Below are 27,712 nucleotides of genomic sequence, written 5' to 3'. Positions count from 1 at the left end.
TTTTTGTCCTTGCTTATTAAATTAGGAAGGACTGCAGTGAAATAAGCATACCAAGTCATACAAATTATACTATGAATGTAATAAGATATTTTCAGAAAAGCTACCTGCCTAGTTCACGAATAGTATGATTCACAGACTCAGGAACAGTTATAAATTAGAAAATAGCCGTTACAATTGCTTACTAGACTGCATTGATGCAACAATTAACGTTTTAAAATATTTTAGATGGCCCACATATTTGCTTAGGAGTGTGGATGTGATATACTGAATCACAAGAAACTACTCAACCTCTGTCTAACTATGAATGAACACAACACTTAATACTTAATAATAACTTAATAGTAATATGGTTCTTCCTTTGAGGTACTAAAATAATTCGTTTGGTTAGGTATCTTAAAGGATACGTTCAGCACATATTGGCTATTTGTCACAGTACTCTGTGAAACATCAGACTCCGTCTTCACACAAGGGTGACACAGGTTCTCCACGAGCGTGGGATCCATTGACATAGGAAGAACCTGGGGACCTCTGACGGACCTAGAGTTGACCTTGGACCTCACCTTCCCCTTGACCGAGTTCCAAGGCAGGTTAAGGGTCTCTAACCTTGGCTGACTCGTTCTGGGATACCCGTCTTGAAAACCTTCAAGGGTGTTGCGCAGGGGACCGCTTCGGGCGCTCTCTAAGGGCCGATCTTCGTGCCAAACCATGCGATGGGCGAAGGGGAGTGGGGGCTGCTGGGGAAGATCCTCAGACCTTTTTACCGGAAGGATGTTGAAGGTACTGGGTCTGGCCTGTGGAGGCTTCTCCACAACGAGGGAGAGAGCTTGGGTCTGAACCTCTGGGGTTTGGACCGCTGTACTCTCGCTGCCCTTACAGTAGGATGACTGCTCTTGAAGATTGAGAAGAAAATACTTGTCGGCCTCTACACCCCCATCACCGTGTGGCAACCTCTGTAAAGGAGGTATGTTTTGGAAGATAGAATCAACGCTCATATTTACCACTCTTGACAGTTCATACTTTAAAATATCAGCCATCAACCTGTTAGCTCTGTCTGGTTTGGACTGGATGTAACTTGTCAGTTTCATCTTCTTCCACCCTTGGTACTTTCTGTCTGGTGGTCTCTCGAATGTAACATCTGGCTCTGTAAATGTCTCGCCTGGAGGCATTTCAGGAGAATCGCCACTCCAGGTGGGAAGACTCTCTTCCACGGCGACACTTTCCTCGCTGACCTCTCGCTGCGACTCATTCCCGTCATCACACCCTTGGGCAAATCTCGCCTGGAGGTGTCCGAGTGGCCTCTCGACTTGAAGTTGTTTCCGTTGGTTCTGATTCTTTGGACTCATAGCCCTGGCGGCTCCGTTTCTCTGCACGTGGTCATTGCAGTGATAAGAACATGTTTTCATTCTTGTGCGGCTTGGATTCAAGAGAGATGGCAGTGAAATAAGCATATCAGTTGTCACTATATAATAAATCACAAATGATGTAAGTCAAAATTCGTAAACTATTCTACAATGTAAAATAATGTTGACTGATAATCACTTTGCAATATTCAAATGATTTTTCAGTTTCAGTTTTCATCTAAGCTAATTCATTTTATTTATTACAAATTAACTTAAAAGTTAAGTCCGATACAGAACGAAAACGGATTATAATACATTTTCTAGTAGAAGTTAAAGTTACGTTTTTTATGTTTTAAATTGTGAATTGAGCATTCTTGGCTAACTTGTGACATGTAACTTGGTGACATGTGAAAATGTACTCTCTTACTACAGTTATTGCTCTTCATTCAGCACAACCTGCCAGGAACTGATATTGAAAGTGCTAGAATCTGATTTGTCATCCAAACCCTCATATCTTCATAATATTTTGTAGGCTGCCTTGCAAGTTTTCTAATATTGAGCTTTAACATTTTTGTTACACTCAAATACAAATCAATCAAATTAATTGAAATAAAAAGTATTTCTCTCCATCACATCATGGAAAAGGAATTCAGACATTTAGGATAACACAGACATATGAAAGTGAATAAATCCTACCTGGCTGTTGCTGTCTTTAAGAAGAGCGGCTGCTCTGTGTTGCTGGAGGAGAGGATGGAAGTCATTTAACCCAGACATCCTGGTTCACGCACGCACGCTCTCTCTCTCTCTCTCTCTCTCTCTCTCTCTCTCTCTCTCTCTCTCTTCTCTCTTCTCTCTTCTCTCTTCTCTCTTCTCTCTTCTCTCTTCTCTCTTCTCTCTTCTCTCTTCTCTCTTCTCTCTCTCTCTCTCTCTCTCTGATGAGACCCAAAAAAAAAAAAAGAGCCTTTGAAAACAATATGTAAAGATATATAAGATGGTATATATATACATATTGTTCACACTATATGGTGTTTACACATTCAATTAGGGCTGGGCGATATAACGATAATTACCGCAATATATTTTAATAATCATTATCAGGGGGAAATATCGAATTAAAAAAATATATATATATCTTTTTTAACCCAGAGACAGTGGACAGACTTGTCTTTCTTGCCTGCAACTTAAAGTAATGGCTTTGCTTGTCCAAATGACAATACTGACCAAATTGAGATTTATTTTTCTCTTGTCCATTTATTTTGTTTGCTTTCTAATGTAAAATACAGTTTGAAACCCTCTGTACACAGTAGGCTATGTGTGCTAGCAGAGCTAGTCTCCAGTCACAAGTCATGGTGCACTTTTTCAAAAAAAATAAAACTCTGTCCACACGACTGGTTTAAACCTCACACCGAGTGACGTCATATACATGTAGTACAATGCCAAAGCAGTAGGTGGCGATGTAGTTCAAACATGAAGGCCATTTCAACCAACCAGAAGGGTTTTAGGGTTAATACCGGAAACTGACCTGAAGCTGGAACAATAACATCCCTCCTTGCTCATAGCCAAACAATTCTACAGTTTGCAGCTAGAACAACGTGCAATAAACAAAAAAGGATACATTCACTGTGTTCTGCCTCATTTGTTGATGAAACAAAACCAACATCGACACAATTTACCACCAAGAGCGGAGAGTTTAGTCTCACAATGATGAATTGAAAATGGGGGACCCTGATGTAAACAAGACGAAAGTCTTTCTCTGGTCTGCATCCCCTTAACAATTGTGTGTATTGAGCTGTACTGTACTATACCCATTCTGCAATCTGTTAATAAAGTTTTCAATCAATCAATCACAAAAAGATCTGCGATTTTGTTAGCTTACATGCTAACGTAATAATGTGGTAACGTTAACACTAGTAGAATGAATGGGTGCAAACGTTTGATTGATTGATTGATTGAAAAGTTTATTAACAGATTGCAGAATGGGTACAGTACAGTACAGCTCAATACATACAATTGTTAAGGGGATGCAGACCAGAGAAAGACTTTCGTCTTGTTTACATCAGGGTCCCCCATTTTCAATTCATCATATGACACACATGACATACAGATAGACAGTACTGCTACATCTATACATTTATGACATACCAGATTTTCAAATACAGTACTGTTTGTGATACTAAAAAAATCCAGAGGAAGAGTATATACATTTGACATAGAAACTGTGCATTGGGGGAGGTTGGGTAGGTGGGGTGGGGCGGGGCTGTACATTGGAGGTGGGGGGGGGGGGGGGGTTGGGTAGGGGGGGGGGGACACTGTACATTGGAATACTGACATACATTTGACATGGAAACTGTACATTGGAGGAGGTTGGGTAGGTGGGGTGGGGTTGGGTGGGGCTGTACATTGGAATACTGACAAAGCCATGCTTGGTTTTTATTGTACAACTGGGTTAGGACATTTGTAGGGGCCAGTTTTGAATTGCAGTCTCTCGTAGGTGTTCTTTGAGAGTGTTTTTGAAGGTGGGTAGTGATTTACATTCCTTTACAGCTTTGGGTAGGGCGTTCCACATTGTTGTGGCATAATTGCGAAACGTGTTTAGTCCCTTGTTTGAGCCGAATCTGGGTTTTACATGATTTGTGGAGCTCCCTCTGGTGTTGTGATCGTGGTATTCACTGACCTTTGGGAAGTATTTTGACATGTACATGGGTACCTTGGTCGTGTAGTGTATCTTGTAGACCAGGCCCATTGCAAGTTGCTGTACTCTGTCGTCTACTCTAAGCCATCCTAGGTTGTCAAAGTGGGCAGGGGTGAGGTGGGTTCTAGGAGTCAGGTCAAGCAGTAGTCTGACTAGTTTGTTTTGAGATGTTTGTAATTTGGTTTTTAGTGCCTTTGAGGTGCTTTGGTACCATGAGGTGCAAGCATAGTCGTAGTACCCTTGAATGAGTGCTCCTGCCAGAGTCTTCAGGGTATTCTTGTTTACCAGGGAGGAGATCCGGTACAAGAATCGAGTTTGTTGATTGACTTTTTTTATTACATTGGATGCCATTTTGTCACAGGAAAGATTAGCCTCTAGGATGGAACCCAGGTAGGTAATTTCATCTTTCCTTGTGACAATATTGTCACCCACTGTAACTGAGAAGCCGTCTGTTTTGCTGAGTTTGTTATTTGAACCGAAGAGAATGGACTCTGTTTTGCCCATGTGTAATGATAGTTTGTTGTCGGCGAGCCATATGCAGATTTTGCCTAGTTCCGAGCTGAGGGTTTTTTCAACCTGTAACTTGTTCTTGTCAGAGACAAGCAGGGCTGAGTCGTCCGCAAACAGGAACAAGTTGCAGTCACAAGCTGACAACATGTCATTTGCATAAATTAGGAACAGTAGTGGTCCTAGTATGCTTCCTTGTGGAACACCACAGTTCACTGTGAGGGGGGGGGGATAGGGTACCGTTTACCTCCACCATCTGTTCTCTCCCCTCCAGGTAGGATTGTATCCAGCTCACTGATAAACTATCAAAACCAATTGCTTTTAGCTTGTCAATCAGAATGGTGTGATTGACAGTGTCGAAGGCCTTTTGTAGGTCTAGCATGACCATGCCGCAGTATTTGCCCGCGTCCACCTCTTGCTTGATGTGGTCGTTCAAATAGAGAAGGCATGTGTCAGTGGAGTGGGATGTTCTGAAGCCAGATTGGAATTCGTAGATTAGATTTTTATCCGTAAGGTACTTGTCAACCTGTTCGTATACTATTTTTTCCATGACTTTCGAGATGGATGTAAGGATAGAAACAGGGCGGTAGTTGCCTGGGTCTAATTTGCTGCCCTTTTTGTGCAGGGGTGTTACTCTCGCTATTTTGAAGTCCTTGGGGACGTGTCCCTGTTTTATGGAGAGGTTTATTATGTGTGTGATGACTGGGGTGATGGCGGCTGCTGAGTCTCTGAGGAATTTGGAGGGGATGTTGTCATGGCCAGTGGCCTTGTTCGGTTGGAGGGCGCTCAGTTTATTGAGTACCTCATCTGTAGTTACCATTCCCAGACATGACATACAGATAGACAGTACTGCTACATCTATACATTTATGACATATCAGATTTGCAAATACAGTACTGTTTGTGATACAAAAGTGTCCAGAAAAGGAGTGTATATACATTTGGCGTAGAAACTGTACATTGGAGGAGGTTGGATGGGTGGGGTGGGGTTGGGTGGGTTGGGTGAGGGCTGTACATTGGAGGTGGGGGGGGGGGGGGGGGTTGAGTAGGGGACACACACACATTTTACACTGTACATTGGAATACTGACAAAGCCTTACTTGGTCATTTACTGTACAACTAGGTTAGGACATTTGTAGGGGCCAGTTTCGAATTGCAGTCTCACGTAGGTGTTTTTTGACAGTGTTTTTGAAAGTGGGTAGTGATTCACATTCCTTTACAGCTTTAGGTAGGGCGTTCCACATTGATGTGGCATAATTGCGAAACGTGTTTAGTCCCTTGTTTGAGCCGAATCTGGGTTTAACATGATTTGTGGAGCTCCCTCTGGTGTTGTGATCGTGTTATTCACTGACCTTTGGGAAGTATTTTGACATGTACATGGGTACCTTGGTCGCGTAGTGTATCTTGTAGACCAGGCCAATTGCAAGTTGCTGTACTCTGTCGTCTACTCTAAGCCATCCTAGGTTGTCAAAGTGGGCAGGGGTGAGGTGGGTTCTAGGAGTCAGGTCAAGTAGTAGTCTGACTAGCTTGTTTTGAGATGTTTGTACATTTTGTACATTTGTACGTTTGTACATTGCAGAATGGGTACAATACAATACGGCTCAATACAAACAATTGTTAAGGGGATGCAGTCTGGACTGGGTTCCTTATAACAATAACCTGACAACACGTGAGCTTAGTTTAGCCGCAGCTACAGGTTTACTCTGGTCAGGTCAGGAATGCGACAACAGACATCTTCAGTCGGTCACAACACTCTTCAACACAGACGTACGTTTTGAACAAAAGTTTGTTACAATCATTTTCATATAACGCTACTTGGGACAGCTCTGCTGTAAACACTGGGAATAACCTCGGTTTCTATGCCCACACACAACCACTGCAACCGGGATGCGCGCAAAACTTCACCCTGGACTCCGGTTTTCAAAGACCGCGGTTGCAGTGTAGCAAAACCCCGGTTGTGTGTGGGCGAACAGTGCAACTGCGCACATACAATCACGGTTACATTAAACCCAGCGTTCGTGTAGACAGCCCCTCAGAAGAGCTCATTGTGCATCTTGAAACAGTACTGAACAGTACTGAACAGATAGACTAACTTAAACAACATAGATTGAAGCCTGCATTTCTCAACCAAGGTGCCTTGACTACCGTTTTGCTGTGGAAAGGTGAGTGTCCACAACGGCTAGCTAGCTGTTCTACTTGAATACTGAATGTTAATATTGAATCAGACAATATTGAATACTGAATGTTAATTCAGGTCGACAGTTGACAGAGGACTGGAAAGTTGATTTAATAAAAGAAAAAATACTCATTTAATCAGATTAATCTCTTTCAAACTGAGGATTTAGTTTGAGGATAAAAAAAATAGTACTTTTTTTATTTTATTTTTTTTATTAAAAACGAAGGTTCGAACGTCCATTCGAAAAAACCCTGACGAAGTTTGAATCACTATTCAAATTGAGGATTTAGATTGAGGATATATATTAAAAAAAAATTATAAAATTATTTAATTTTAATTGAATTTTTTTAATTAAAAACGAAGGTTCAAGGCGGTCAGGTGGCGTAGCGGAGATTGCGTTCGTCACCAACACCGGAGACGCTGGATTCGCCTGTTCGAATCCAGCTCACGACTCCTACAGTTCGGTCGGGGCGCCTGCTCAGCGCGGATAGGATCTAAGGGGGGTAGTGTGATCCTTCCACACATTACACCCTCTCAGTGAGAGTCCTCGCTGCCAGGTGAAAAGAAGCGGTTGATTGGCTAGACGTGTGTCGGAGGAAGCACGTGATAGCCTCCACTCTCCCAGACCGACTGTGGGGGGTAGGTGTGCAGCGACCATTAAGGGGATTGGGAATTGGCATAATGACTAACATTGGGATGGGAGAAAATCGGAGGAAAAAGGAGGGGGAAAAAGATATATATAAAAAAAAAAAACGAAGGTTCGAACGTCCGTTCGAAGAACCCTGACGAAGTTTGAATCCCAAAAACAGGCTTCAGGGACAGCCTTACCATACATATTATTTATATTATTCAAATGTCACTCAAACATGTTCCGTTCAGTTGTGATGTCACAGTATGATGTCATAATAGAACATTCTAGAACATTTGTGATGTCACAGTATGATGTCATAGAACATTATAGAACATTTAATGTTCTAGAATTGTTGAATATATATAGAACACAAATTTTGTGTTCTATATATATTCAACAATTCTCTCATAAGGAAGTAGTGATAAGTGTATTTTTGGATATTGAGAAGGCGTATGACTCTTTGTGGAAAGAGGGGTTGCTTTTGAAATTGTAGGAGTTAGAGGGAGATTGTTTAATTGGATAAAGGATTTTCTATTAGACAGGACGATCCAAGTACGTGTGGGGGGGCAAACCTCAAAAACTGTAAAAATAAAAAATGGCACCCCGCAAGGAAGCGTGATTAGTCCGGTCCTCTTCGATGTTATGATTAATGACATTTTTGGGCGAATTGGAAGAGGGTTTGGGTTGTCTTTATTTGCAGACGATGGGGCCATATGGAAAAGAGGGAAGAATGTTGAGTATTGTTTAAAGCAGGTACAAAGAGCTCTGGGGGGTGTAGAGGAAGGGGGAGACAAGTGGGGTTTTAAAATCTCCGCCTCTAAGTCTAATTATATGATTTTTGGTTTTAGAAAGAGGGTGCCTAGGGGAGGGCTGGTTATGTATGGGTCTCCCTTAGAGAGAGTGAAGGTGTTTAAATTTTTGGGAGTTTGGTTCGATGAAAGACTGAATTGGGCTGTTCATATAGAGAAAACCCTGGCAAAGTGTGAAAGAATAGTGAATGTGCTGAGAAGTTTGGCTGGGAGTGGGTGGAGAGCGGATAGAGAGACCACGTGCATGATATATCAGCACAGTAATTGATTATGGCTGTTTTGTGTACGGCTCTGCGGCCAAGTCTAATTTACGAAAGCTGGATGTGCTTCAGTGCAAGGCTCTGAGAATCTGTTGTGGAGCTTTTAAGACCACCCCAGTTCCAGCACTATTGGTGGAAATGGGGGAGTTGCCCTTAAACCTGAGGAGAGTAAAGTTAGGGCTACAGTACTGGGCAAAATTGGGTGGGACTAGTCTGTCCTTCCCAGCTAGGTGTTTACTTTCAGGAGATGGGGATAAGTATAAGCCTTTTTTGTCCAGTATTGATCAGTGGTCCAGGAAGTTGAGATTGCATCAGGTGGGGGTTGCGGAGCACACTCGTTGGCTGTCAGTGCCATATTGGCTAGTTCCTGATCGAGTCATTGAATTTAGGTTCTTGTTGGAGGATGATAAGGGCAAGATTGTGGGAGAAATAGAGAGGTTCCTTCTGGCCTCAGGGTCTCTGGAGGTTTTCACTGATGGCTCTGTGGATCCTGAAAGTGGGAGGGCAGGCTTTGGGTGGTGTGTGCCTCGGTTAGGGATCGGTAAGGGACAGAGAATATCTGATGGCAGCTCTGTATTTGTGACAGAGTTGCTTGCCATTCTCTGGGCATTGTGGTGGGTGGAGGAAGTGGGATGGTGATTATATGTTCCGACTCGGCTGCTGCACTGATGGCTCTGTGCAGGTGGGAATTGGCATAACGACTAACATTGGGATGGGAGAAAATCGGAGGAAAAAGGAGGGGGGGAAAGATTAAAAAAAATAATAAAAAAATGCTGGCCGTCTAGAGTGATTTTAGACGGATCCAAGTGGCCCCCGAAAGTGTTAATATCAGACCATATTGAATACTGAATGTTAATTCAGGTTGAGTTGACATCATTTGACAGTTGACAGGGGGCTGGAAAGTTGATTTAAAGGGGATATAAGGGCAACCGAACAACAAAAAGATGCCAGGGAGGGAATAGGTAAGAAGCTCTTTCCAATGCATGGTGCTTGTTGATAGCAAATTATGTCTTCTCGTTGAGTGCATTTAAAAGTTTTATTTTTGCTTGCAGAGTGGAAAAAGCAAAGCATAACATAAATTCGGTGTTTAAACTGTAACCTAAAACAAATGACTATAGTGTTGCAAAATAAACCTGAAAAATAACTCAAAACAACTGAAAACAAACAAAACATGCACGGTTGAAAAACTGTGTGGCTTCCCTGTGACTGTTCCCCAATTCCCTCCCGCTGCGCACCTGTGACACACGTACAAATAGGCTGTGCCCGACATCATCTGAGCCCCGCCTCTGGGTCCAATAGACTGCTGCAGTCATTCTAGTCTGTAGTGGCCAGCATTCTCTTCTATGCTGGGGGGGCTACATCAACTCAAGGGACACCAACAAGCTGAGCTCTGTGGTGGGAGTCGAGCTGGTCAGACTAGAGGTGATGATGACAGAGAGGGGGACGAGAAGGAAGCTGGCTGCTATCCTGGAGAATCCCTCCCAGCCCCTCTACGAGCTAGTCAAGAGGATAACCAGTAGGATAACATTGATGTGTGCAGTGAGTTTGGTGACACTACACTCTATAAGAGTGAAGATATTTAATGTTTTTTTTTTTCAATACAAAATCCCCAGAATTAGATTTTTCAAAATCTAAGTGTTGTAGTATAACACTATAATATAATAGCGGATACCACTGATGACGTGTGCAGTGATTTTGGTGACACTGTATGACAGTGAAATTATTGAATCTTTTTGTAGGGTCTCTTTTCGGTGGTGCACTTTTTAGACTGTCCCTGGCTGCGCACTTGCCCCAAGGCCGACTGCACATATAGATCAATATTATTATTATTAATTGTACAGCTCAGAGGCCGGCTCGCCTCGTTTAGGTGAAAATAAGGTTGTAGCTCATTGTCTTCCTCACTACGATAGGAAAGAGGTGTCCTTTGTGTTTTACAAACATTTCGCTTAAGAATTATTGACTGCGGAAATTCGAATCTGTGAATATCATTCTAGGATCTAGGATTAGGATTTTTTTTCCTTCGACACCACAACCTTTAACTTATACCACTACCTTAAAGCGGACAAAAGGCACTAGAGAACACTTAAATTCACACCCTTTAATTAATGAAGCAAACTATAATAATTTATAATAATAATAATAATAATAATAATAATAATAATAATACACTGTTTGTATAGCACCTTTCATACGAGAATTGCAGCGCAAAGTGCTTCACAGCAGTACAAAAAGACAGGCATAAAATGAGCACAACATTGGCAGATCAAGAGCAATGCATAAAGTGCAGACATAAAGCATAAAATAGATAGCAGCAAAATAGACAAAGTCAAGGTAAGACATAGAACATTAAATCACATCGTTTTTCATATTAGGATCTAAGATCTAGGGTTAACTCGCCGAACGTTGAGCGAAAACCAGAGTATAGTCGGGTTTTCATCGTTGTTTCTTTTATTCGATATTTCGATTCATAAAGACATGCCGGCAGCCTGTGTTATCACTGGGGATGGGTCTGAGATCTCAAAAGTCCAATACCGCCGCCTAACACCTTGCGGCTGCTATTGCACTCCATTTGAAACGATGTGGCTTGGTGTCTGTCATTTTGGAAATGACACCAGACCACCCTGAAACTACACTCATATTCACAACGGTATAAAACGGAAATGTATGGATGGAAAAATGATCTGTTTTTTGCATCTTGACCGGAAGTAACTCAATGACAATCGACTATATTATTAGATCCATAGCTATAATATATAATATAGCTTTAGGCCTGCAAACACAGCCACGTATCCCCATGTTAAAAGGCCTTTCAACAGTAACAGTAAACAGCGCCATCTGGCGCTGAAAGTGTTAATAGGCGTCTTTGTTTACGGTTTGATTATCACTGATACAAAGTAAAATAGTGCAGTGCAATAAAATTGTTATCGTATTTTTTCGGGAGGCCGGTAAGGAGTGCATTACAGTAGTCGAGTCGGCTTGAGATAAAGGCATGGATCTGGTTTTCAGCGTGCTTTTGATTTATAAATGGCCGTACTTTAGCTATGTTTCTAAGGTGGAAGAATTATGTTTTTGTCAACTTGTTGATTGTGATTTAAAGCTTAGGTCTGAGTCTACCATAACACCAAATACAGTTAGCAGCTGGATAGACTACATATGGAAATTAGCTTCTGCTAAATCTGGTGCAAACATATTTTCATGTAACAATGATTAATTGTCCCAAAAAAAAATATAATATATATATATTTTTTTTTAAATAGATTCGGGGCTTTTCAGAAAACATTCGGGGCTTGAGCCCAAGTAGCCACCCCCTAGCCCCGCCCCCTGCTCCCCTCTGGGTTAAATAAAGGTTTTCAATCAATCAAAATCAATCAATCCCCCCTTTCTTTTTACTGTGTTTCCTTCCTTTTATAAAATGTAATAATTGTGTGTAGACTTCGGCAACGCTCCCCTGGATGTTTGGTTCATCCACCCCCATCTCTCCCTCCATACTGCGGCATGGTCATGCTGGACCTACAAAAGGCCTTCGACACTGTCAATCACTCCATTCTGATTGACAAGCTAAAAGCAATTGGTTTTGATAGCTTATCAGTGAGCTGGATGCAATCCTACCTGGAGGGGAGGGAACAGATGGTAGAGGTAAACGGTACTCTATCCCCCCCCTCACAGTGAGCTGTGGTGTTCCACAAGGAAGCATACTAGGACCGCTACTCTTCCTAATTTATGCAAATGACATGTCGTCAGCCTGTGACTGCAACTTGTTACTGTTTGCGGACGACTCAGCCCTGCTGGTCTCTGACAAGAACAAGTTGCAGGTTGAAAAAACCCTCAGCTCGGAACTAGGCAAAATCTGCATATGGCTCGCTGATAACAAACTATCATTACACATGGGCAAAACAGAGTGCATTCTCTTCGTTTCAAATAACAAACTCAGCAAGACCGACGGCTTCTCAGTTACAGTGGGTGACAATATTGTCACAAGGAAAGACGAAATTACCTACCTGGGTTCCATCCTAGAGGCAAATCTTTCCTGTGACAAAATGGCATCCAATGTAATAAAAAAAGTCAACCAACGAACTAGATTCTTGTACCGGATCTCCTCTCTGGTAAACAAGAATACCCTGAAGACTCTGGCAGGAGCACTCATTCAAGGGTACTACGACTATGCGTGCACCTCATGGTACCAAAGCACCTCAAAGGCGCTTAAAACAAAATTACAAACATCACAAAACAAACTGGTCAGACTACTACTTGACCTGAACCCCAGAACCCACCTCACCCCTGCCCACTTTGGCAACCTAGGATGGCTTAGAGTAGACGACAGAGTACAGCAACTTGCAATGGGCCTGGTCTACAAGATACACTATACGACCCATGTACATGTCAAAATACTTCCCAAAGGTCAGTGAATACCACAACCACTACACCAGAGGAAGCTCAACAAATCATGTTAAACCCAGATTCGGCTCAAACAAGGGACTAAACACGTTTCGCAATTATGCCACATCAATGTGGAACGCCCTACCCAAAGCTGTAAAGGAATGTGAATCCCTATACCCACATTCAGAACCGCTCTTAAAGAGCACCTACGGGAGGCTGCAATTCGAAACTGGCCACCGTAAATGTCCAAAACCCCCACCACCTCCTAATAGACAGTCTCCTCCCCACCGCATGTATATATTCCCTCCCCGCCGTATGTATATTTCTCTCCCACCCACCCACCCCCTCCTAATGTACAGTCCCCTCCCCATCATATGTATATACTCTGTCAGGATCTAGGGGTAACAGTAGGCCTACTGTATATTTGAATACCGTTTATGTCACAAATGTATCAGTACTAAATACCTATATGTCCCTATGCCATAAATGTCATGTATGTTGTGTATGTCATAAATGTCTATGAATTGAAAATGGGGGACCCTGATGGAAACAAGACAAACGTCTTTCTCAGGTCTGCATCCCCTTAACAATTGTGTGTATTGAGCCGTACTGTATTGTACCAATTCTGCAATTTGTTAAATAAAGTTTTCATTGATTCATTCATCCCTGCCCGGTGACGGGCTCCGGTCTCCGGGACTAGGACCGCCTCCGCGCCGCCTCCTCCACCGCGGGAGCAGAGAACGTCCCAGTCGCTCCCTTGGTCGAGTCAAACGCCCAGAGTTGTCGCTATGTTATCGCAATCCCGATGTGTTTACCGGACACTTGGCCGCCCTCTGTCAGCACTAAAACAGGTAGGAAATAAACGTGAATGAAAAGTAAACGTGTATGTGGCGCTCTTAATAATAAATAATGATTACATGCTGCTAGCTTCCATAATAACCCGGGCCTCCCTCAGAGCCACCAAGGGCAGAGGGACGCCCTCCTCCACGGTATCAACACGGCTGCTACCGCTGTTAGCTGCTGTCAGGAACGACACTGAGGGCTGAGTCTTGGCTCATTTGTACCACCAAGCACTGCTTAAAAGCTCGGGGTGGGTCCGAAATATATCGGATATAAATTTCAAAGGTACCCAGCGTTCAATTAGGGTTTCAGACACACACACGGCGGGGTTTGAAAGCTCGGCGTTGCTAATAAACATTTTAAATCATTTTTATAAACTGGTCAACACTGCTCAAAACGGCTGTATTTCCGTATTTGGCTGCCTGCTGCGCCTGCGCTCTGATCACAGCGCATGCGCATCGTGCACCCAACGCCGGAAATAATGCAGTGTTGACCAGTTTATAAAAATGATTTAAAGTGTTTATTAGCAACACCGATCTTTCAAACCCCGCCGTGTGTGTGTCTGAAACCTTAATTGGACGCTGGGTACCTTTTTAAATTTATATCGGATATATTTCGGACCCACCCCGAGCTTTTAAGCAGTGCTTGGTGGTCCAAATTAGCCTGGCTACTATGGAGCTGCGAGTGACAAAGCCCCTGGCTTGCACATCGCAGTCACGGAAGGGGCTAAAGTAACAATCAGTTTGCGAGCTAGACATGACTTGTGTCCGACAGCAACAACACCACCGTGTTTGCTCGTTGTGCAGAGGGGCGTTGTGGTGTTTATAGTTAGCTTTCTAGCTTCACGTCAGCTACCTAACAGGAGCTGGACCTCCAGTCTCTCCGAGGTCACTGCCTTCTCTCGTCGGTTGTTGCCTCGCAGGAAGCTTGAGCTCAACCGGCGGCCTCGTAACTAGTAATAAGTTCGTTATGTTATACTGCTTCTTCAAGCTGGTATATTATAGGCAACTCTTGCTATGGTGTTTCTTGGGGGGCAGGAGACAAGTAGTGAATGAATGCAACAGAGCTAACCTCTCGGACAGAAATAGCCCCGGTCATGTCAGGCATGAACGCCTGGGTCTGCCTGCAATACTTCAGCTGTCTTTACTGCAAACAGGTCACCAAGGAGGAGCAACACGTGTAGAAAAGTACTGCACGTCTTTTTTTTTTTTTTTTTTTTTTTTTTTTTTTTTTAGCATTGCCATCTACAAATGATCCTTTCTTACGTTTCAAGCAGATGCACACAAGCAGCCAGGGTGCCTGATTACATGTTTACATTAGTAGGCGTTGTCTACTCTGCTCTATGCCACACTGACAGACATCAACAATCTAGTACCTCTTACGAAGAACCATTTATCTCCTAGACCTGGCTAGACTCTATGGCTTTTTGGGGGGGGGGGGGGGGGGTGGTAAAAGCGCTATATAAATGCAGTCCATTTACCTTTTATTTATACAAAATAAAAATCTATTTCGTTATAAAACTGAAACGTAGGCGCTATAGATAAAAATTGTATGTAGAGTAGTCTTTTTATTTTCTCGTTATATATATTTTTTACTTTTACCTCCTGAGCCGATGTTGCCCCCATACTATGTTCGGTTTTCCTGTGGCTATTGGAGAGGCTTAAGCCAAATTTACATCACAAAAACGCCTACCGACAGCTGGCTTTGCAAGCCTAAATAATCTTGAACGTTGCTACCACTCCCCTAGGCTGTTACTCCTTATTAAGATTGTGTCCATTCCTCTTCATCCACTTGCCTGGTAAATTATGATAAAGACACATTTAGGAGGGCTGCCTAATGCGCCAGGAAAAGACTGCTGTGATTTCAAAGGCAGGATGACCTAGAGAGGCCGACTTTTGCCATAAGGTTGCTGGTTTGATTCCCGGCATTCAAAGGAGGATGCATTCCAGATGTGAACTAGCAACTGGAGGGTTGTTGGTATTACATCTACGGTGCCCAACATTTCTGCCAAATCGCTCTTGAGCAAGGCATTGCACCCAAAACTGCTCCAGGGGCACCACACTGCAGGCGACCCTGACCTCTGACCTCTCTGAAGAAATTAATAGGTTATGTGGAGGGGAATATGTGTACCCAGGAGGGATATGTGGAATTAAAAGACTCCTTTCAATTGCCTTGTAATTGAGCATAAAATAATCTTCAACGTGGTGAATTTAGAACCATTCGATGTTGAGACCAATGTCAGTTGTTGATATTTGTACGGAGAAATTAATAGAGCTGATTGATCTACCGAACTTCTCAATCTTTTTCAGGGGAATAATGTGCTGGTTCGACGAACTGCATCTGGTAAGTGCACTAAGTAGACATCTAGCGGTGCCTCAGCTGTAGACCTGATTGATTGATTGATTGAAAACTTTATTAACAGACTGCAGAAGGGGTACAATACAGTACAGCTCAATACTAACAACTGCTAAGAGGATGAAGACCAGAAAAATACTTTTGTCTTGTTTACATCAGGGTCCTCCATTTTCACTTCACCAAGACATTTATGACATACAAGACATACAAATAAACTGTGATTTTGACATTTACCGGGGCCAGTTCCTAATTGCAGCCACCCATAGGTGCTCTTTGAGGGCGGTTTTGAAGGAGGGTAGGGATTCACATTCCTTTACGGCTGTGGGTAGGGCGTTCCACATTATTGTGGCATAATTGCGAAACGTGGAACCGCACAGTAGGGCTGGGCGATATGGAAAAAAATCATATCGCGATAACGGTATGATAATTTTATTTTATTTCTCGATATCGATAATTATCGAATTGTTATAAGTATAATTTTTTTTATTTTATTTTTTTATAACAGATGTATGTTTATTTTGCAGCAATTCTTTGTCATTGCCGCCATCTTTAGTGTTACATCCCCTCACACTCCAGTTCTCAGGCTGCAGCTGGTTTAAAAGCTAAAGTAAACCGGCTTCTCTGCTGGCTGTGGCTCCAGGGGAGTTGAACAGTTCTGGCTCTGCTAGTTTATTTTCGATCTTTTGGCGCTTTTTTGGTGGACAAACCACCGCACATGTGCACCGTGACTCGTGACTGGAGACTAGCTCTGCTAGCACACATAGCCTACTGTGTACAGACGGTTTCAAAATGTATTTTAAATTAGAAAGCAAACTAAATAAATGGACAAGAGAAAAAGAAATCTGAATTTGGTCAGTATTGTCATTTGGACAACCAAAGCCATTACTTTAAGTTGCAGGCAAGAAAGACAAGTCTGTCCACTGTCTCTGGTTTTAAAACTGCCCTGTTGCAGGTAAAAAAAAACAAAAAAACGATTTTTCGATTTTTTTTTTAATTTCGATATTCGATATCGATTATTAAAATATCAAGTTCAAGTTCTTTAATAGTTGTCATACAGAAGTATAGAATACTTTCATACAAAATGCTTCTTACTGTTACGCTCCAGAGACTGTGCTAGACAAGATAGTATCAAATAACATAATAACATAATATAGCATGAATTTAGAAGAAGAAAATGAGGTCACAGTGTTCGGTATAGACATATGTACAATGTTCTGAGTTACCATATAATATACAATACACAATACTATGCAGTGTACTAATGTACAGTACTATCTAGTGCAAAGCAGAAATGGGATGAGGTACAATTTTAGGTACAATTTACAGTAAGGTGTACGAGTTGTAGTGCAATCCTTCATCCATAAATATAAAGTGTGGGGAGTGGGTGCTACAGTGTGTTTGTTTAAAGTGGGTGTGTGCTATAAGTGTGTGGAGTGGGTGCTACAGTGTGTTTGTTTAAAGTGAGTGTGTGCGTGTGGATGTGTGTGCTATGTGCGTTTGGTGGTTGTTGTTGTGTAGTGTTCATTCATTGTTCGTTTAGCTGCCTGATGGCCCTGGGATAGAAGCTTCTTCTGAGTCTTTCTGTGCTCGCCTTGAGACTCCTGTATCGCTTGCCTGACCGCAGCAGTTCAAAGAGGCAGTTGTTCGGGTGACTGGAGTCTTTAATGATTCTCTTAGCCTTGCCCTTGCAACGCTTGTAGTAAATGTTCTGGAGGGTGGGGAGCCCCCCTCCAATTGTGCGTTCGGCTGAACGTGTCACTCTTTGTAGTCTGCTTTGGTCTTGTGCAGTGCTATTCCCAAACCAGGAGGTGATGTTGCCGGTCAAGATGCTCTCTATTGTACATGAGTAGAAGTTCTTAAGGATCTTCTGGCTGACTTGGAACTTCCTTAGGCGCCTGAGGAAGTAGAGGCGTTGTCGTGCCTTCTTCACAACACTGTTAATGTGTGTGGTCCATGTCAAGTCCTCGGATATGTAGGCTCCGAGGTACTTAAAGCTGTTGACTCTCTCAACCGGTGCCCCGTCGATATTTATCGTTATCGTTATATCGCCCAGCCCTACCGCACAGGCGTGGGTTGTTTCCTCCTAACGGGTACAAACTTGCTATCTGAAATGAAAGCCTGCACTTTCCTAAATTAACTACCCAGTTCAAGGTGTGGATCGACCCTGTAGCAGCCTGACCCTGTAGCACTACCCTGGGCCCAGTGAGCCCAGAAGCCATTTTGGTCACTTTCAAGCCATTTTTCCCCTCTCAATCGTTCCTGTCACAAAGTGGTTAAGCCCACCCTTAATTAACCCACCTCCTCACATAATGTGTCAAGCCCTCAAGAAAAGACGTAATCCTTACTGTTTCTGCTTTAATCACTTGCTTTTTCCCCTCCCTGTCCCATCATGTCCTTCAAGGTCTCTCTGTCTGCAATCGTGTTGTTTACAGGAACAGCCAGCCGTGAGTACTCTCTTCCATTCTTTTTGGTTTGTCTTTGTATGCTTGATGCTACAATAAGCTCGTCATCTTAAAGGATCGTACTGGTCTTTTTGACATGTGGGTTCTAAGTAATTCGGTACAGTGTCGTCTTGGGTCTCGAGGCAGGACAATGGAAAATGGACTGTTCTTGAGTCCCTAATGTCTTGGGGTAGTGAAGAAAAAACATGTCTTCATTACTATTTCTTATTTTGCGTTGTGGGGTGCTACTGTATCCATTTGTTCGAGTTTTGATCACTGATTGGGCCAAAAATAAATAAATAAAGAACACTACACACTGATTCCAATGCTCCTATTGGTTTATAGACAGGCAGCATTTCAATACTATGTCTTCATTAAGTTAAAAATATAAGTTATAACCTGATGAAGAAAACAAAATTGTATGTGTTTAAATAAACGTCTGGGTTGCATGGAAGACGTGTGGAGTTTTCTACTTTTTTAATAGAATGGACAAACAGTGTCCTTGATGCAAAGCTAACTCACAAAGGCTATGTTCACCGTGGCCCAGATCAGTGGTCCTTAATCAGATACAAGTCTGTTTTTTTTGCAATGCGACCTCAGTCTGAACATCATAGGAACAGTCATAGGAATTCATTTGACCTTTACGTCACTCTAGATTGACATTCATCACAATTCTGTGGCGGGAGTCACTCAGTGAATACAAACATGGAAGACAGCTGTGGAGGAGGTGGTCAGTGGAGTGAAGTGTTTACCTTATAATTATTTGACGTGATAGTGATACTTCTGTACAAGCAAACCTTGATGGAACATAATCATAACCGCTCTGTGTTTGAAAGTATATTGAAAGAAGAAATGGCTCTCATTCACCTCCTCCTAGCTCCCATTATCATCTGCTCACCGATTAGCTGGCCAGCCTGGCCTCCACCGCACTCAATCAACTTATAAATTAAACCATAAACTGTCACTTCATTGTCGTCAATGTTTATGTCCATCTTTGTTATTGTTCATTTGCACATGGAGTTCAGGAGCATGACCAGTTCCCACTGGAATCTGATCTTGGCCACAAAATGTATTTTTTTTAATAAAATTTATTTTGTGAACAACTATACAAAATAAAAGAAAATCAGATCTGGGCAATGAATCAGCTTTGAGCACCGGGGCATGCAGTGTGAACACAGCCAAAGTGCAACGCCTGTGAGCTGCCACTAGGGGAGGAGTAGCTAACAAATGTGAGTGAATGTGTGCTGTGGGTGAGTGAGTGACATTGCCGGTCATAGAGGTGCCTCAAATCTAAAGAAATTCCCTTTTAATTACTTAATAATCTAAAATAAAAAGCTGTTTTCTTTTGTCTTTTGTAGATGTGAGGCCGTGTCATCAGCTAGTGTCTTCCACATCAGATACTTCAAGACATCATCAGTTCACAGTATGTACTAACACTTCTCCATTACTTCAGCCTTGTGTATTGAACTCAGTTTATTTGTGTGGTATTTAAGTTCAAGTTCAAGTTTCTTTAATAGTTGTCATACAGAAGTACAGAATACTTTTATACAAAATGCTTCTTTCTGTTACGCTCCAGAGAATGTGCTAGACAAAAAAGATAAGTATGAAATAAAATAAGTATAGCATGTAAAAAATATAAGTCACGTACGTAGACAAGTGTTCAGTATGTACATATGTACAATGTTCAATGCAGAATAGAAGTAACTGAGTTACTGTACAATATACTATGCAATATACTAATATACAATATACTATATAGTGCAAAGCAGAAATGGGATGAGGTACAATTTAGGTACAATTTACAGTAGGTGTACTGAGGTATGGGTTGTAGTGCAAATTCTTTGCCAATAAATATAAAGTGTCTAGGTGTTCTTTTTTTTTTTGAACAAATGTTTTTTTTTTTACATTACACACAAACATTAACAGTAGAAATCCACTATAAATCACAGGACTATTACCGATATAATACTAACAATAATGGCAGCCCAGTTTTTAAATAAAAATAGATGTAGATAAAAAATATACACAAATTAATTACAATACAATACATATACTATGCTCTTGCTCGCTCTCCCCCCCCCCCCCCCCCACAGGACCCCCTCTTGGATAGCATCCATTATACCGTTTGACATCAAGGACTAAAAGTTCATATAATGCTTTATCCTCTCCACCACATCTAACCAGATTGCTATGCTGGCTTCATTAACACCTAGAATTCGTGCGGTAGATATCTCTAGATAAATCACATCAAGATAGGTAAGAATCCATACCCTCTGACACATTTTATCCGGTTGAATCCAGCGTGATGCTATTAGCTTTTTGGCAGCTGTAAGACCGGACAAGATTAGCCTCTTTACATGTACAAAGTGTGATAACTGAGAGACATTATTCAACAACAATACAGAAGGCAGTACAGGTATTGTCAGAAATAAAAATTCTGATAATAGCGTGGTTACTTCTACCCAAAATATCTTAACAGGAGGGCATTCCCAATACATATGCATAAATGTACCACTATCACCGTTTAAACATAAGGAACATCGAGAGTCTTGTTTAAGCCCCATTCGGTTCAGTCGTATAGGAGTCAGGTAAGTCCTATGAATAAAATTAAGATGAATCTGTTGATGATCCGGGTTGCGTGACGATAGCCGAACGTTTGCCCAGACTTCAGCCCAATCAAAATCTACTTCAAAGTATGGTATATCCTTCCTCCAAACTGAGTCTAGGGGAAGGACTTCATACGAAGACGTAAGTAAGTGACGATAAAAGTCAGAGACAAAGCCTCTCGATGTCTCCTTTTCATAAAAGAATTTGTGATATCTGTGGTGCTCAAGTGGTATCTTTAATGGGACTCCATGAGCCTTCAAAGTTCCTAATAACTGTAGATAGAAATAATATGTGGAGCTGGTGAGGTTAAATTTGTTATGTATATCTTGATAGCTACAGAAACCCCGGTCATTGAAGATATCTCCCAAAGTATGTATGCCCTTCTTTTCCCATTTGGGAAATCTGATAGGTCGTTGTGCAATAAGGAGTGCATTGTTATTAAATATGGGAGAATGTCTATGCCATTTATGTAGGTTAGTACATTTTTTCTGTGTGTAACGCCATATCCGGATCACATGTGTAATAAGAGGGCCAAATTTCAAGTTGCATTGCTTAATTGATAAGTTGGTGTATACTACATCCTGCAGTCTCTGTGGTGCCACTATGTTTTCTTCTAATGTTCTCCAGGATACAGATGCTTGAGAATCAAACCAGGTGATCAGTGGTCTTAAAGAGTACGCTTTAAAATAGTGGTAGAAGTCTGGAAATGCTAAACCTCCATCGGCTTTGTTTCTCTGTGCGGTGGATCTTTTAATTCGTGGAGGTTTGTTGTTCCAAATAAATGTATATGCGGCGGAGTGTAATTTTTTCCAGTAACCAACAGGGGGGGTAACGGTAGCATTGAGCTGAAGAAGTTGATTCTGGGTAAGACATCCATCTTAACTATTGATACTCGGGCCTGTACTGAGTTTTTAAGTTTTGACCACCTGTCAAAGTCATTTGTGATCCTATCTTGGATTCCTGTATAATTATTCTTCACTGTTTGGCATATAGTGGGGAATATTTCAACTCCAAGACATCTAAAGTGTTCTACCATTTGTATATTTTCTGGAAGGAAGGTAGCCTTCGCAGTGACATTAAGTGGAAGGAAGGCCGATTTTGGCCAATTTATCCTAAAACCCGATCGATTGCCAAAATCATCTATCAGCTTGAGAAGATGAGGCAGTGAGATGGTAGGGTTTTGCATGAACAATATTACATCGTCCGCATATAAACTAATATGATGCTGTATGCCCCTAATTGAGATCGGCTCTATGGATTGGGATTGTCTTATATACTGTGCTAAAGGTTCTAAGGATAGAGCAAATAGTCCGGGACTAAGAGGACAACCCTGTCTGGACGAGCGCGAAACAGGAAAGAGAGGGGAGGTGAATTTACCTGTTATAACCATGGCCGATGGCTCGGTGTATAGTACTTTTATCATATTAATGAATCCTACTGTCTAGGTGTTCTAAAGTGTGGAGAGTGGGTGCTGCAGTGTGTTTGTTTGTTTAAAGTGAGTGTGTGCGTGTGGATGTGTGTGCTGTGAGTGCATTTGATGGTTGTTGCATACTAGTGTTATTGTTCGTTGAGCAACCTGATGGCCTGGGGATAATGAATGAATGAATGACTTTATTTGACAATATAAAAAAAAAACATGTGACAGAAAAGCACAGTCAGGATATACTCCCAAGGATGAAACACAAAAAAGCTCAGAGCTTATTTCCATTGTGGTCCTTGTGGGGGGGTAGGGGAGGGTGATGCTTATACATGCATCATACAAAACATGACATCACAACACATCACATATACCATTTAACATTTATATACATAACAGACTCATACAACATGCAAGGTGCCTAAGTGTCTAGGTTAAGTATAGTCCCTTTTTAGCCATGTCTTCAGGCTGGACTTGAATCTAACGGCATTGTCTACGATTCAGGTCACTGGGCAGACTGTTCCAATAGAATTACAGAATACAGAAATGACTCCTTCCCCATACAGCTTCTGAATCTGACTGGCACAAAGTCAGTTGAGCTGCACCTAGTTGGGTATGCATGGGTGTCCCTGATTCGGTTGAAGTAGTTGTTGAAGTACACTGGCACTACCCCGTGCACTATTCTGTGAACTAGGCACATCCCTATCTGGTTTACTCTGTCTTCCACCTTAAGCCATCTCATGATCTCAAAGTGTGATGGGTCAAGGTGGGTTCGGGCAGGTAGCCTTAGTATTACCCTGATTAGCTTGTTTTGTGAAGTCTGTCGTTTTTTTTTCTGACTTTTGGGGGCACTGTTGTACCAGGAGCCACACGCATAGTCATAGTGACACTGTATGAGTGCTCCAGCAAGAATCTTCATCGCTGACTGATCTAGAAAATGAGAGATTCTGGCTAGGTATCTAGTCCTGTTATTGATCTTTGTAAGTGCTTGGTGAGCCATGCTTTCCCCTGATAAGCTGTTTTCCAGGACGCAACCAAGATATTTCACAGATGTTTTGTCTGTGAGAACAGTATCTCCTATTCTAATGTTAAAACCTGGCGATTTTCTGAGCCTGACCTTTGACCCGAATAGAATGGACTCAGTCTTCCCCACGTGGAGGGACAGCTTGTTGTAGCCTAGCCAGTCGCTAACCTTCTCTAGTTCTGCACTCAATGTCTGCTCAACCACTGCTCAAATCACATGAGCAAGCTGCTTTCAGGTCATTAATATACAGGAGAAAAAGGAGCGGACCCAAAACACTCCCTTGCGGGACCCCGCACTCAACTGTCCGAGGACTGGAGAGTACTCCGTTTATATCTACCACCTGTTGTCTCCCTCTTAGGTAGGAACCAATCAATTTCTGAGCTGCCTCATTAAAGCCTAGGGCCCTAAGCTTCATTAACATGATGTTGTGATCCACTGAATCAAATGCCTTCTGGAGGTCTAACATTACCATTCCACAGAACTTTCCCTCATCTACCTCTTTCCGGATGTAATCTGTGAGGAACAGCAGGCAGGTGTCTGTGGAGTGGGACCTCCTGAAACCAGATTGGTATTTGTACATGATGTTATTAGTGGAGAAATACATGTCTATTTGCTCATATACAAGCCTCTCAATGGTTTTTGATAGGACGCCCAGGATGGAAATGGGTCTGTAGTTACCCGGTTCTAATTTGTTTCCCTTTTTGTGGAGAGGAATAACTCTTGCCGATTTCATTTTGCTTGGAAATGTTCCTGTGTCAATGGCTAGGTTGGTAATGTGAGCTACACATGGGGCAATGATTTCTGCAGCATCCTGCAAAAATTTACCAGGGATGTTGTCTAATCCAGTAGCCCTTGAGGTGTCAAGTTTTTTAAGCTTTTCCTGGACCTCCATCTCAGTCACTTTCCTAAAGGAAAAAGCATTTGCTTTAACCCCCTGATCTAGGTAGAATTTCTGGACTTCACTTTCTATGTTGTTGCCGGGTTTAGCTGGTATCTTTTCAGATATAGTTTTTGCAATGGATGTAAAATAGCTATTCAGACAGTCTGCCACCTCTGATTTGTCTGCTGAAATTTTGTCTCCAATTTCTAAACTGATATTGCCCGATTTAGTCTTTAATTTCTTACTGTATCCTACCTCTTTAAGTGTCCTCCAGAGTTTCCTTGAGTTGTTCCTATACTCTGTTATTTTTTCATTGAAAAAGCCCTTCTTTGCCCCTTTAATCAAACTATTTACATAGTTTTTGTGTTTCTTTAAATCTAGGAAAGCCTGGTCTGTCCTGGACTTCTTAAATTGTTTAAAAAGATTGTTCCTTATTTTAATAGCTTTTAAAATGTCATCATTAATCCAGGGCTGTGTCCTCTGCTTTATCCTGACCATCTTCCTGGGTGCTAATCTGTCAACCACTTTAAGAAATGTTGTTTTAAAACCGTCCCATGTTTTTTCAACCTCTTTGCAGTGCATTACATGAGACCAGTCCACACCCCTTAAACCATCCAGGAGCATTTCCTTGCTGTAATTTCTTAAAGATCTGATTTTGATGTTGTTGTGACCCTCAGAATGACCCCTCTGTACCTTTCTGGTACAGAAAATTGCAAGGTGATCACTGAGTACATAATCAACAACTCCACTGTTTGTTATCCTTTGTTTATCAGAGACCAGTATTAAGTCGATTATGGTCTGAGAAAGGGAGGTAACTCTGGTAGGTTCAGTGATGAGTTGGTGCAGGTCAAACAATTTACTATAGTTCAGAAGAGACTTTAATCCAGAGCTCTGTTTAAGTAAATCCGTGTTGAAATCTCCCATAACAACAACTTCAGATTTCTCAAAATCTGTGCACTTGGAGCATATCTCCTAGATCATCATAAAAGTTGCCCTGATCTGGTGGCCTGTAACAGACTCCAAAAATAATTGGTTTGCTTTTGGGTAACAGAATATCAAGCCACAGCGCTTCTACCGCGTCGTGTTCAAGATCTGATTTAATATTAAAACCAATGTCGGACCTAATATAAGCACACACACCTCCGTTTCGGTTTCGATCTTTCCTTACAATTATATAGTTCTCAATCTCAATTTCGGAGTTGCTTATTGAACTGTCAAGCCAAGTTTCACTGAAACATATTACTCCTACCTTGCAACTACTAAATAGTAGCCGAAGTTCGTCTATTTTGGGGAGGAGGCTTCTGATGTTTAGATGGAAAAAATGTAGTCCTCTTTTTGCGTATAGTTTATCCAAGTTTGGTAGTGTCTCGTCTTCTCCGTGGATATTCGCTTCAGGTCTCCGCTTCTCTATCGGCGTTCGTTCCGGCCCCGTGGCTCTTCGCCCGAGTTCGCAATTTCGTTGCCAGATCTCGCGGTTCTAGGTAGGCCGTCGTCAGGTCTCCGCTGCTCCACCGGCGTTGTTCCCGGGGCTGCAACACCTCGGCCCGCAATTCCGTGCAACACTCCCCTCTCGTCTTCAGGAAGAATGTTTTCTCCATTCCTGACTCCATCAACGCCGTCTGGCTTGGGCTCAGGTCCCGCCGTGGCTCCCGGGAAGCAGAAATAAGGATGGGGGTTAGGCTGGCAAAAATCAACATCTGGGACTTCCGGTATGGTGAGCAGGGTGTAAGACGTGTTTTCCCTCTCTCCATGTTTTTTTTAAATTCCACATTTTAAGACAACAAACCTTCATAGTTCTCTTTTTTATATGCAAGTATCGATACAGCGAACTAAATATTTGTCCTCGCAAAGATGACATCCAAGACTCCAAAACCAAAACGGGGCGATGTTCAGAAAGAAGAGGATGCGGACGACGCTTTTAGCAAGGCCTGGCTAGCCACCCTGCTTGAAAACCACAAAGAGGCTATGACCACCGAGTTCAGAAAAGCCATTACCACTCTGCAAAATAAACTTGACCAAATGAAATCGGACGTGGCCGACAACGGACGGCGGGTCAAGTCCCTGGAGGTGAATGCGGAATCTGTAAGCGAAAGAATTGCGTTGCTAGAGGCTACATGTGCCGATCTGAGGGCTAGCCATGCTATGCTAAAGGCTAAAGCGGAGGACCTCGAGGCTCGAGGGCGGCGTAACAACCTTCGGATCATTGGACTACCAGAACAGATTGAGGGCCCGAGACCAACATCCTTCTTCGCTACCCTTTTATCCCAGGTTTTTGGGGCAGAAACCCTCCCTACCCCTCCAGAATTGGACCGTGCACACAGGTCGCTAGCAGCTAAGCCGAAGCAGGGTGAAAAGCCTAGGCCTGTTATCATCAGGTTCCATAATTATCAAACCAAAGAACGGGTGATCCGGGAGGCCAGAAAGAGAAGGGCAGAGATGCAGTACGACGGTCAACAAATTGCTTTCTATGAGGATTATACCCCGGCTGTGTTGGAACAGCGAGCACCGTACCGCGATGTGATGGCACTACTTTACAAACGGGGGCTGAGGCCTAGTCTTCATTACCCGGCCAAACTGATGATTACGGAGGAGAGCGGGGACAGATTACGCTTCATGTCTGTTGGCGATGCTGAAACGTACCTCAAGGCCAAGCTAGCCTAGCGTGGACGGCTACCTAACGAGTACCTAGGGGTAAGCTAACCTGACACCGGCAGCAATGAACAATTAATGTAGAATGCGAGACTGAAATTATAGACATCGGTTGGGCTAAACTGGGCAACCGCGTTAGACCTGACACTTATACTTCATGGGGAGATGCTATTGACATTAAGCGGACTGGCTTCTGAAACAACTTTATGCTTCCCAAATAGCCGATGCGGATTCTAATTACGCTCATTTCTAATTCCTTTTTTTTTTATTCTTTATTAGCTCTTCTTTTACATGTGTCTCTCTCTCTCATTCAAATTGTAAACGTTCCCTCTGTTTAGAGGCTGCAAGATAAATAGACTGGACCGGTTTGACAGGATAATGAAGGTTCTATGTGTATGCTTCAGGAGTACTCAATGCGCGGATTGGAATGTACAGAGACTGGGCCTGAATTTATTAGACCATTTACCTAGGTCTAACGGACACCTCGGGGCCAGCTGAAACCAACACCAACAGCAATAGACATGATTACGACATATTAAATGTGCGGCTGAACTTGTAGACTTTGGTTGGATTACAGTGCCCAGTCACAATAGAGTGGCCACCTATGCCTCAGAAGGGTAATATTGTTATTTCAATCGGAGTGACTCCTTCAAAAAGAACCCTATGCCACTCAGGTTGCTATAGCCATGACCTTGTGACTAAGTTCAT

The 27,712-nt window shown here is 42.4% G+C and overlaps 1 protein-coding gene across 1 annotated transcript in view; it reads left to right on the top strand.

The window, feature by feature from the left end:
• The window catches only part of ylpm1 (YLP motif containing 1), a 158,709-nt gene that overhangs the window by 76,995 nt on the left and 54,002 nt on the right, over nucleotides 1–27,712 (top strand). Inside the window, exons 23-26 of the mRNA XM_084314157.1 lie at nucleotides 13,492–13,642; nucleotides 15,941–15,974; nucleotides 18,388–18,430; nucleotides 19,786–19,850. Of these exons, the coding sequence (XP_084170283.1) occupies nucleotides 13,492–13,642; nucleotides 15,941–15,974; nucleotides 18,388–18,430; nucleotides 19,786–19,850 (293 nt within the window). The remainder of the gene's footprint in view (nucleotides 1–13,491; nucleotides 13,643–15,940; nucleotides 15,975–18,387; nucleotides 18,431–19,785; nucleotides 19,851–27,712) is intronic.

Source organism: Notolepis coatsorum (genome assembly GCF_963971535.1).
Source record: "Notolepis coatsorum genome assembly, chromosome: 5".
Lineage (NCBI taxonomy): Eukaryota > Metazoa > Chordata > Actinopteri > Aulopiformes > Paralepididae > Notolepis > Notolepis coatsorum.
The sequence above is the reverse complement of the archived record's forward strand: the minus strand, read 5'-3'. Positions and strand labels throughout refer to the sequence as shown.